Source organism: Danio rerio, chromosome 12 (genome assembly GCF_049306965.1).
Source record: "Danio rerio strain Tuebingen ecotype United States chromosome 12, GRCz12tu, whole genome shotgun sequence".
In the NCBI taxonomy this organism is placed as follows: domain Eukaryota; kingdom Metazoa; phylum Chordata; class Actinopteri; order Cypriniformes; family Danionidae; genus Danio; species Danio rerio.
Window position 1 is genome coordinate 16,750,691 of NC_133187.1, and position 12,822 is coordinate 16,763,512.

A 12,822-nucleotide genomic window follows, 5' to 3' on the forward strand; every position below is an offset into this window, starting at 1 on the left:
TTGAGAATAAACCAATCAGAGTCTCATCTCCCATTACCTTTAAGAGCCAGCTGCGTCGCGCCATAAGCACATTTGCTATTTACATGACGTAAAGTAAGTTCACTTTCGCTTTTTCTCTCAAGGATAGGGAAACCTTAACGCACAGACATCAATTAGCCTATGAATAATTAATTTTGTTTGTTAAGTGCAAACATTTGTTTCAAAAATATTTCTAAATCCAGTTCTAATTTCCAGCAAACTAATAAATGAACAGTAATAACAAAGTGTGTTCAAAAACCTAAGCTATATCCAAATACATTTGCTATGCCCCATATGGTCTAAAACCTGAAAGGTGGACAAATCTACTCTTGTTTTTAATAAAACAAATATAAATATGGATTTAATAAATAATACTGCTAATAATAATAACATTATACAAAAGCAAATTGAATGAGCTGAAAAAGCCTCCCGAGATGAAGAAAGTATGAAGGCAGTGGATTTTAAATTCATGTAGGCTAGAAATTAATGTTTTGTAATATTTTAATCATTTATATTTATATCACATATATATCCTTAATATATTATATCTTTTTTATATGTAAAGATATTTGCATATTGCTCTACATCTTGTGTGTAAGCCAGGCGCACTTTGCGCCAGAAAGTAGACAGACTTTGTTTTGGTCTAAAAAACAGACTATTTACAGTTTCTCAAAATAGCAACGCGCCAAAACACGCCTGCTTTTTTAGACCAGAATGCCTATGGGCGCACATTTGAGCGCAAATTCATTTGATATTTAAACAGTGTGGCGCAACACCTCAAAATGACCCCTGCGCCGAGCTGAAAGTAGCAAATAGCAATTGCGTTGCGCCTTGCGCCACATTGCGCCGGGTGTATGATAGGGCCCAAAGGGAGATCACTAGATGACCAATCACTCTGAAAAGTAAGAAAATGGGCCAATGAAAGTCCATAGGTTGGCAGAGCACAGCTCTGCAGGTGCTGGTGATTAATCATTAGTAGAGTATAGAACCATGTGTAGGAGAGTGCTTCAGACACTTCGGAAGCCTCACGCAACTGAATAGATAACATCTGCTGAATTGAATGCAGAGAGATCAAGCTTCATGTATCCAGTGTAGGTGATGACGCAGGCAGCGGTGATTCTCCCATCCCTGTGCACTCACCATGAGGCTACTATGAGGTTACTAATCCACAAAAGTCGCTTTAGAACTAGTATTTAAATGATTCTCTAGCATAATGTAGTGCTTCCAACTTTTGGTCCCAGTTGGGAGAGTTGGCATTTCTGTGGAGTTTGCATGTTCTCCCCATATTTGCGTGTGTTTCCTCTGGGTGCTCCAGTTTCCCCCACAGTCCATGGATATGCACTATACCACTATACATGCACCAACCAAGTTCCTGGAGAGCTACCTTCCTGCAGATTTTAGTTGCAACCCTGAACAAACACACGTCTGTAATTTTGAAGTACTGCTTCAGGTTCTATTGAATGGTTCAGGTGTGTTTGATCAGGGCTGAACCTGAATTCTGCTGGAAGGTAGCTTTCCAGAAACAGGGTTGGTGACCCCTGCTGTGAAGTGATTTCAACACATGAATCATACCACTTTTTAAAATAAGTTTACAGTTCATGGTAAGCACCCTAATTTATTATGTTATACTAGGAGCTACAAGAGCTTGGAGGGCTGAAAAACATCAAAGTGGAGCTTCCTGACTGGCCAGTCAGTGATGATACAGTACTTCACTTGGCAACTGCTGAGGCTCTAGCAACAGGTGGGTCCAGGAAGTGGGTTTTGAATAAAATTTCACTTTACAGAATGTTGGTGATAATTCTGAAATTTAATAAATAGCATGTGTCATCATTGCCTGGCAGCAAAAGATGGTGAGGAGTTACTGCATGAGGTTGCCTTCCGCTATGTGGAGGGAATGAAGGACATGGAAGGAAGGAAGCCAGGACCATCAAGCATTTTAGGTATGCAACTGCACACAAAGGCATTGAACATATGCATAACTGACTAACTTAAATACCTTTGATTGGCTGTTACATTTAACAGACATGTTTATGCTATAGTTTGTGCTATAGGAGTTTAGAAGAACAAATATTATTAAGATTTAGTCACTCAACACAGATAAATTTCAAAGCAGAAATTATCATAAAAATTACTGAACATCGCTCAATACTGCAAGATGCTCATATCTGTCTTCTAATAAAATGAGTTATATGTGCAAGTCTAAATCTTTATTTCCAGAAACAACATAAATTACATTTAGTTACTTTTTAAAGTGAAATTTTCATTGAAAAAAAATAAAAACTTTCACATACAAGGGAAAGATTAGTTGAGGATTTTGCTGTAAAGTAGGTAAAAATTACTTAATATTTCCCAAAACACACTTAATGTGTAGCTGAGAAGTAAAAGAATAACACAAATAATAATAATAATATAATATATATATATTATATGAGTGCTAAATAGTAGGACTGTGCAATTAATCAAAAATCCGGTTTCAATTTTGGCTTCTAACGATTATGAAAAAACATTAATTGAGATAAATGATTATTGCATCATAAACCGCCCCCTTTCCAGTTGTACACATTGGTTGCTCTGCAAAGCTCAGCTTCACATGAAAATGACTAAAAGCATGTAATGTTTGCAGCACAAGATGCGCACCGTTCATTAATGTACATTCGAATCATTCATGTTTTTAGCGGTGCGAACGAGACAGCATGCTTCTGTGTGTGTGCGGCGACCTTTAAGTCAGGATTTCCCTTATTACATAGTACTGATACTGCTTTTCTTTGTGTGGTAAATGACATTCTTCTGTCCATACACTCTTGGATTACCAATCGTTTATTGAATAATTTTTCTTGATTTAAGCTCTAAGGGATATTTAGACAATTTTCAATTTGTTTTCCAGGCACATCATAGTACAGAGGCAACCCTTATAAGGATAAGCTTCAATATTCGCCTAAATACAGATATAGGCAAACTTACAGTTAGGGATGTCCCGATACAACATTTTAACTTCCGATACGATACCGATATTGCTGCCTTCAGTACGAACCAATACCGATATAAATCTGATATCAGCACAAATCATGAATACTTTACTTTTACCTATTTCGTTGAGTCGAATGTATGAACGGCTAGATCAAACTGAGAACAAAAGTCAGCAACAGTAAGTATGGAAATAAACAACCAATTTATTAACTACTGGTTGCATAAATGTGAAGCTTTTACATAAGAGTATATTTAAAGTAATTAAAGAACAAATATTATGACCCTGAAAAATATCTTAATTAAATAAACAAAATATATATTTTAAAAGTGCAAAATACTAATTAAAGGTCACTTTAGTTATTTACTTTTCACCATCAGCAAATGGTAGAAAAAGCTGAGAGCAGGAACATAAGAAAAAATATTGTTAATGTTAACTGATCAACTGCTAAAGGTTGAGTGTCTAAAGTTATAATTTCACACACTTACACAGCTTCTTGATGAATTTGTGATCTATTCTTGAGCTGAAAAATATCTTTTACACAGGGGAGCAGAAATAGTTATTGTTATTGTTGAGTTGTCTATTGTATAGAGAGTCATTGTTATAAGTTATTGTTAAAGTAATAAAAATCTGCAGTATGTTTAGTACAAACTTTTACATAATCAGATCAGATATTTAATCTGTGTTTGTATCATAAGAAGATTATGGCTGTATCAATGTTCCCAAACAAAACATTATTAATTTTATAATAATATATATTGCACATATTATCTTTAAGATAAATATATTTGCAGTAGCTGGATTGAAACACACCTTTTCTCCACAGCACATACAATAACATGATTTTAAAAAATAATTGTATTTATCAAAATGCATTTTATTTGCATAATATATTGCACAGATTCCACCCTACTGCCCACATGGATAAAGTAGACAATGTAAAGACAGACAGAACTGCACACTCATGTGCAAAGCTGACACTGTTTATCAGAGCACTTTGTCTTCTGGGCTTTTTAAAAAAGAGTTAAACATGGGAATGCCTCTTATTAACTTTTACTTCTGCCCCATAAGTAATACAGTACCATTCTTTCTTTTAAACTGTAATGGCCCTCAGCAACAGAATGATTTCTAATTCTTATTTAATAGACAATTAAAACAACAAAAATGTTTAGCATTTAACACCTTTTACATGACAGCTATAGAAAACGAAAGCAGAATCCAGGACATGTTAGGCGATTTAGAAAGCCTGGCTGAAAGCATTTTTAAGTCTCAAATAGAGGACATGTTCAGGAAAAAGAGGATTTATTGTCACCCTAAATAATTAGCTGGGTCAGTCTATTTAGTAAAAGGCTTTTCTTCACGTGTCCTCGAGCTCATCTCCAAGCGATTACCATAGTCAGATGTCCAGCGCGTTTCTGAAGTCTGAAGCAGAAGAGCACCCGAGTCTGTGGAGTTTCTCACGCACACAGAACCGGGCCACTGAGGTAAAGTCTTATATGTGGGAAGCGCTGGTGTTGAATTGAGTATCACACTGGATGAACCACGATATGCCATGACTGAATTGTAACGTAAACGTTTTAAATGAGGTTCGCATGCATTGCTTAGCAGCGTATAACAATGTAAACTCAAAGATCGCTTGACGTGAAGTAAGTAAACCAGTAGAGATGTGCCGTTGGTGATCGCGTTAGCGTGTGCTACGTCACAATAGATTTCCCTCTTAATACACTATAACTTAGTGTGAAGAGCATGTTACATGCCTACTCACACTGTGCCATCCGTACCGTGCCCAGGCCCATTTCCCGGATCGTTTGAGAAGTGTGGGTAAAGCACGAGAGCTTTATGATTGTTTATGAACGCCAAAAGTGGCGGATCTGTTCGGCGAAATATCTGACTGCGTGTCACCGCATCCCTAAGGACTGTTTGGTGAAATATTTGACTGCATGTCACTGCATAACAAATGACTGAAATGATATAACTAGAGAAATCTCCACTGTGCTGCTGAGTGAGAGAGCGCTTCTCACTGAACAGCGCAGCAGCAACGACGTAAGTGTGCCGAGGCCCGATTGTGGTGTGAGTGCGGGCCGTCGGTTCGAGGCAACTGTACCTAGTGTGAGTACAGCCTTAGAGACTTTGCTAGCAAGCAGTGTTGTGATCACTAGGGCTTTGCATGCTGGCTCTGGACGCTGCTGGATAGAATAGCTGTCACGGAGTTTAGAGCGAATCGGAGTGCTTATATCAGAGATTTTTCAATATAAATTTTTGGACTGATATCAGACGAATTTTCGATATCAATAGCGGATTGGGACATCCCTACTTACAGTGCTGGTATTGTTTGATCTCAGTGCTGCATTTGACACTGTCAATCACAGCATACTTCTTGATAGCCTGGAAATCTAGGTTGGGCTTTCAGGAACAGTTCTCAAATGGTTCAGATCTTGTCTTGAAGGGAGAAGTTACTCCCTTTAAGATCTAATCCTTTAGGAGCAAAAATGTGCTGAAGAATGTCTGTTTGCAAACAAATACATAAGAACATTTTCAAAATGTTTAAAAACAATGTTTCTCAAAGAAAGATAGGAAGACATTTGGATATTTACCTTCAACATCCCTCAGCAAGCACTGCATAGAGAGTTGTCATTCATCTATAAGCGATATCACCACATGGTCTTAGGACTACTTTGGCAAACCTTTGTCAAGTACCACAAAACAGTTAAATAATTGTTACATCCACAAATGCCCGTGAAAACTGTACTGTGCCAAAAAGAAGCCCTATGTCAACAGTGTCCAGAAGTGCCATTGACTTTTCTGAGCTCAGAGGCATGTGGTGAAAGAGTGTACTGTGGTCAGATAAATGAGTATTTCAAAGGTAACTTGCACTTCTGTAATGGCACCATTAATGCTGAAAAGTACATAGAGATTTTGGAGCACAATATGCTGCCTTCTTTTCCAGAGATGCCCATCCATATCTCAACAAGACCATGTAAAACCACATTCTGCACACATTACAAAGTCCTGGTTGTGGAGGAAGAGAATATGTGTACTTGATTGGCCTGTCAGCAGTATTGACGTGTCTCCGATAGAGAATGTGTGATGCATTTTGAAGCTCAAAATGCGACAATGAAGGCCCCATACTGTTGCGCACCTTAAGACTCGTTTGCAGGAATAATGGGACAAAATTACACCTGACACACTTCATCACTTGGTATATCAGTCCCTAAACGTCTTTAAAGTGTTGTGAAAAGCAATAGCAACATTACAAAGTGGTAAATGCTTAATGTGTTTAATGTGTTACAAGAACCAGAATTAATTCAACAATTAAGAAAATCATGAGGACATTAAATAATATGTTGTTGTATTGTATGCAATGAAATACAAGTTAATGTAAATTTAGAAATCACTTTGTTCTTTTTTTATTAGCGTTTTTCATACTGTCAAAACTTTTCTGATTTGGGCTTAATTTTAGGGCGAAGCGGTAGCGCAGTTGGTAGTGCTGTCGGCTCACAGCAAGAAGGTCACTGGTTCGAGCCTCGGCCGGGTCAGTTGGCATTTCTATGTTGAGTTTGCATGTTCTTCCCGCAATCGCGTGCATGGGTTTCGTCCGGGTGCTTCGGTTTCCCCCACAAGTCCAAATACATGCAGTACTGGTGAATTGTGTAGGCTAAAGTTGTCCGTGGTGTATGAGTGTGTATGGGTGTTTGCCAGTAATGGGTTGCAGCTGGAACGGCATCCGCTGTGTCGAACGTATGCTAGATAAGTTGGCAGTTCATTCCGCTGTGGCAACCCCAGATTAATAAAGGGACTAAGCCAAAAAGAAAATGAATGTATGAATAAATATCTTAATTTTCTTCTGTGCCTAAAGGTATTTCACAGTTGCGGCCGGGCACTGAAGGGGGTTATAGAGTACCTTATAACCCAGAAGCCACAGGTTGTGGGGCAGCTATGAGGTCCATGTGCATAGGCCTTAGGTGAGAAACAAATATATATATATATATATATATATATATATATATATATATATATATATATATATATATATATATATATATATATATATATATAATTTTTTTTTTTTTCAGATATTTAACAGTAGTGTTAGGTAAATTTAATTGTTTTGGCTTTACAGATATCCTCATCCTAATCAGCTGTCCTCACTGGTTGGAGTTGCTGTTGAGACTGGAAGAATGACTCATTCTCATCCAATTGGTTTCCTTGGAGCTGTGGCTTCAGCATTGTTTACTGCCTATGCAGTCCAGCGCAGACCAATCACTACCTGGGGTCTGGGTTTGTTGGAGGAAGCTTGTCCTGTCGCAAAAACCTTTGTCCAGTCCACAAGATACGCTGTTACTGAGACTGAGAGAGACTGGGACTACTTTACAGAAAAATGGAAATGGTGAGAAGCTAACGCCCCCAGAGGCTTAGACAAAAAAAATTTTGTGTAGATGTGTATATATGGATTAAACATTGCTGAAAAATAGTCAATATCAACCATAATTTTGTTAGCAATAAACATTGTTTAATTTAGCATTTTTCTAAACAATTTCATTCTTATAGTTTGAAACTGAAGTTGATGCAAAGTCACATTATATGAGGTCACTATAAATTTGCAGTGGTGATTAGCTGTCAGATCCAGTAGAGTATGTGGCAAACATACTACTACAGGCCATTGCTTGCTGTTTGCAGGCACCGTAGGCTATGGCTGACTCACAGCAATGGGCTTACTATGGACTCATTGGGATTAGCCCTGAATTGCAGACAGCCCACATGAATGCATTCAGACCTAGTGCAGGACCCCTGAGAGTTTGCTCATTGGCAAATTATTGGCCTTTTAGTACTGCCCCTGCATGGACAGCCCTGATCGAGCCCCCAGGAAGCCCACATTTTCCCTGAAATGTTGCCCACATTGGCCTAGAACGGGTGACATTAGCAGTTCCAGGGCCCCTCACTAGTTTGGGACTGTATTTCATACAGTGGTGGGCTATTTGACCTGTGGTCTGTTTTAGGGTATGCTGCTGTAAAATTTATGCTTTCAACACACAGTTTCCTGTTTTATTGTGTTTTTTTTTGGTACTCTCTTTAACTGATAGTCTCCATGAATTAAGCACAGACATTGCATTAAGAATAAAACTATAATCCAAATGTATAGTGACAAAACTGAAACTGATTCATTGTTGTAGGTAGATTTTAGTGCACCCCAGTGGGAGCAGGGCTGTCATTAGGCTGGGCTAATAGCCCAGGAGCTTGAGCAATGAGGCTGAAGTAATATCACGTTTTTAGTGTAGGGCCAATAGCATTGCATCATCTTGAAATGGCCAAGAACAAGACAACTGATGCAAACAAATTACAAGTTACTGTACATCATTAAATTATATGCCTATACACATATACTATGTATTTTCATTTATTATATTTGTTTACTCATCGACCGACTGTCGGCATTGTGCATTGAGTGATCTTGCCAATAACAGAAGTGTGATGACTCCACCTATAATATAATATACAAAACAATATAAATAATATAATATTATATAAATAGTAAAACATTATATAATCCAAAATGACAGAAAAGAAGGGGATTGCTGATGGCTTCACTTTTACAAGATGTACTGTTTTGAAAGATCTGATCTTAAGCTTCATTAGATTTTAATGTACCTGGCTGCATAGGGAGTGAAGTGCACAAGGTTAGATGGCTAGCATTTTCCAGGAGCTCTTATGCTGCAGCAAGTTGTTAACATATATTTTTATTAAAAAGCAAAAAATGCAATGCACCCAGGGTGCATAAGCAATGCATAAAACTCTCACTGCTCATAGAAAATAACTTTCAAAAGGTGCCTCTCACCTCAAACAATGGGTTTGGTGTGATCAAGTCCTACAAAAGTAATATCTTACTGCACATTTTTAAGATTCATTCAAAATGAATGAATCGTTCAATAATGACCCATCACTAGTAGGTTACCCGTAGAAGTAGAATTGAATTGAATATAATTTCACCAATCTTTTATTTATTTTTGTTTACAACGGCACTTTATATAATATCGTATTATATACCTGTATTTCAGTGCAGTATATCACAATGCAGTTCCATCCAAATTTTCATTTCACAATGCAATGTGATCAAATGTTGGTGCCTGAAAGAAGCTGTTCTTAATTTCCATCAACGACTGCAGTTTTAGTAATTTTAATTAGGCCTATATATGGTAGGCCTATATTTGTAGTCAGAACAGTCTGCGATTGCCTTTTGACCCAGCCCAGTAAGGGAGGTTAATCACAGACAGGGTCTATGGTCAGCTTTCCATTATTAGCTCACAGTGGGAAGGATATTTTGCTGTTTTATGACTACATAGGCTATGCTACTGTACGTTAAGGAATGTCATGCACAACCATTTTTAATTTTCTTTTACATGTTGGGTTAAATATCATAAGCTTGTTGACTTTTTGCTGTGAACAATTTAACCAAGCTCCACTTTCCCTATGCCCAGAGGAACCGATCACCTGAGTTTTGAACGGATCAATTCTCTTTCGGGTTCTAAACGCATATGATTCCCCCGTGATGAACGAATGACTCGAAACCGATAGAGGACTTTAGAGATGAACGGATCAAACACAAATGATTGGCTTCTGCCTTTCTGTGATGTCTTCCAAAGACTTGAAATGAACAATACCACCTGCACATGTGCGTACATGCGGATGAACGAATCACTCTCTGAGAGGACTTGTAGTTCCTGAGTCATTTTAAAGATTCATTCAAAATGAACGAATTTGAAATGAACATTCAGGTGATGGCTATTTCACTGTGTATTTATAACCCATGCTTCCCTCTGCTCAGTGCAAAGTTTGATTAGATATGACCATCATCTTTTTCTTTTCTTGCATTATTGACTGTTTGTGGACCAGTTTGGACTGTTGTTCACTCTGATAATTTTACTGCTTGCCCCAACTTTTGCCTGATATCTCTTTTTAAGTAGCTGCAGCCAGCCCCAACCTCTGCCTGATATCTCTTTCAATTCCTTGCTGCCTGCCCTAGACTCTTCTGGTTCATCACCCAGCTACTTGGATATCCCTACTATACTGTACAATTGGGGGAGTTGCCATTGTCTTTTTATGCTGTGCAATAAATTATATAGCAAATAGATCAACATATTTCTAGCCAGTCATTACAGAAAAAATGCCAAAAAAGTGATCCAATAGGACTACAACAGTTATTCACAGAGCTTTCGATCTAGGACACTTAGTTAGCCACTTACCAGCAGCAACTTGCTCTCTAACCACCCTGACAGAGGAAATCATCAAAGCCATTCAAAAGATGCATGTTTTGCCTTTTACTCCACAACCTGTAACATCACTCAACATGCCTCTCAGTCCAACAACTCAAACTACAGTAAGTATCCGGTTAGCATTCGCTGATAAATTTGATGATGAGCCATAAGTTGTAAGGGCTTTCTGATGCAATGTTCATTGTTTATTACACAACAACCACTGTTATATCCCATCAATGCTATTTGTATAGCATGTGTGCACCTTGTTGACTGGTCGGGCATTAGAGTGGGACACCACAGTTTGACAAACAGATGGTAGTATCTTTCCACCTTCAACACATCCTTGAATCAGTTCTGTAAAGTGTTCAAAAACCCGCCTTTGGCAAGAGTGCACGGCTCCAGAGTATGCCTCACCTTCAGCACTTTAGCAGCAAAAGAACACTGGGCAGAGGATCCCCTGAAACTAATGTTTCATCGAGGGTGAACTCATGAATTAGTCTGAACTAATCTGTCAAGTGGAGGGAAGGAACTTGAATGAGTTGATTGAAATTGTCAATAAATTAGATCATCTTATCAACATTGGTCGCACATCATGTTATCAATACTCAACACCACCCGATATATCAATTCCTTCTTCAAGCAAGTAAATGCAGCTAGGTTTTACTCATCTCACAAAAGAATAGAGAGCAATGGCTAAAGGGCCACCTCTATCTGTTTTGCAGCAAGTTGGACCATATCAAGACCAACTGCCCCATAGGCCCACCTACAGCATCTCATTCAGTGGGTTCAATCACTATCTCTAGTTTATACAATCTTTTGATATCTAAAAAAACATATCTAATCTTGAATTTTACTGCACAGCACTTCTTGACTCAGGGACAACAGGAAATGTGATGTCCTGGGAATTTGTCTAACAATAAGCTCACATTACTCCCATGTGACTCTTATGTTTCAGTGGAGACACTTAATAGACATCCATTAGGGCAGGGAATGCTTCACCATATCATATCTCAGTTTGTGCATTGGCATCCTAAAATTAATTTCTTTGTCATTTACTCACCTAAACACCTGATTATTTTCGGGTTGCCCATATGTCCTGCCATGATGGTCAAATTCTAAAGTGTAGACTACTGCGTACTACCATTTAAACAAACACCACACTTCATCTTTACCCCCACATGGGCCATATGATTGTTCCATAGAACTAGATTGTTCCGTTCATTTGGTCCAGACCAAGGGCAATAAATGATACATTGTTGCATTTTCTGCCAGCTCTGGTTCGTTTTCACACCACATTGCTGACTTTGGTTCGAACCAGTTGAAAAGAACCAAAATACACTAATCTGACAAAATCAACATCACTTATTGGCCAGAGGTTGTTGAACATAGTTCCTAAACTGCTTGTTGATTGGTCAGAATTCACATGCGATAAAATGCTAATGCACTCCTGCAAGTAAACAAACCGGCAGGCACAAAATGTTGCTTTTTACTATGGAGGGACGACTGCACTGGCTGATTGTATCCCTGCCTTAGACAAACTATAATTTTCAAGAATAAATCGCGGCCGCGGCTAGAATTCTTTTATTGCATCGCATGTCACTTCAGGAGAAGATGTGAATTAATTTAGCTAAACTGTGACATGGTCATCTTGCGTAAGTTTGACCAACGATCCATCAGGTAATGTTTTCCCTTCTCTCTCTCTAATGGTAAAGTGCTGTCAACAAATATTTTTCCTCCATATCCCTTAATGCAGAGCACAGCTGCCCATGGCAGCTGGATTAGTCCAAAAGACACTTTTTTTTGCGGTTGGGTCTGTTTTAGTTCAGATCATATTCTTACCACAAACAAACCGCTCCAGGGTTCGTGTGAAAGCTTACCGAGACCACCTCTTCAAGCAGGTCTCGGTACACTTTTTTTTGGTCCGCTTTTGGTGTGCACCCGAGTACGATTGCTGCATTCACACCTGTCCAAACAAACTGTACCAAGAGGGAAAACGAACTCTAGTGCAATTCAACCAAACTTAATATTGCAGGTGTGAAAGCACAGAATTTAAACAGGCTCAGTTTTACACCAAACTCAATCTTTGTGGTGCATATAATCTCATCTAAATAAAGGAGGGAGATGGATAAAAGACCTTTAACTCTGACAAGGTTTCCAGTACTTGTGCCTGCCACACATTCCCATAGCATGATGGACCCTCCACCATATTTCACAGTAGAGAGCAGGTTTTTGTCCTGGAATGCTGTGTTCTTTTTCCGTCAAACAAATCGCCTGTGGTTGTGGCATCTGTCCACAATGTATTTTTCTAAAAAGATTCAGGCTTGTCCAGATGAGCCTTTGCATACCTACCTCTAACAGCTCTTCTCATTGGCAGCATGCAGAAAAAGCTTTTCTGCATCACCTTCCTTTTAAAACTACAAGTAATCCCACTCTACCTGGTCAAAGGCATTTTTCTGCGTCTAATGAGATTTTTGGCATTGCTGACCAGGAAGAAAGGAGGACTACATGCAAGAGCCTTCGCACATTAGACGATAAATGACCACTTAGTATGAAGTCAGTTTGATCATTCAATATGATGGACGGAACATA

At 38.5% G+C, this 12,822-nt stretch overlaps 2 protein-coding genes across 3 annotated transcripts in view; both read left to right on the forward strand.

Annotated features, from left to right (window-relative positions):
* Window positions 1–12,822, forward strand: part of med1 (mediator complex subunit 1) — a 700,564-nt gene that overhangs the window by 558,785 nt on the left and 128,957 nt on the right. The gene's annotated exons all lie outside the window — the stretch shown is intronic.
* Window positions 1–12,822, forward strand: part of adprh (ADP-ribosylarginine hydrolase) — a 47,728-nt gene that overhangs the window by 22,355 nt on the left and 12,551 nt on the right. For both annotated transcript variants that reach the window (XR_012387539.1, NM_001003453.2), the window contains exons 3-6: window positions 1,651–1,759; window positions 1,860–1,958; window positions 6,840–6,945; window positions 7,104–7,370. Coding sequence is in view for 1 of the 2 variants with exons in the window: in NM_001003453.2 (NP_001003453.1) it covers window positions 1,651–1,759; window positions 1,860–1,958; window positions 6,840–6,945; window positions 7,104–7,370 (581 nt within the window). In the remaining variant the exon portion in view is untranslated. The remainder of the gene's footprint in view (window positions 1–1,650; window positions 1,760–1,859; window positions 1,959–6,839; window positions 6,946–7,103; window positions 7,371–12,822) is intronic.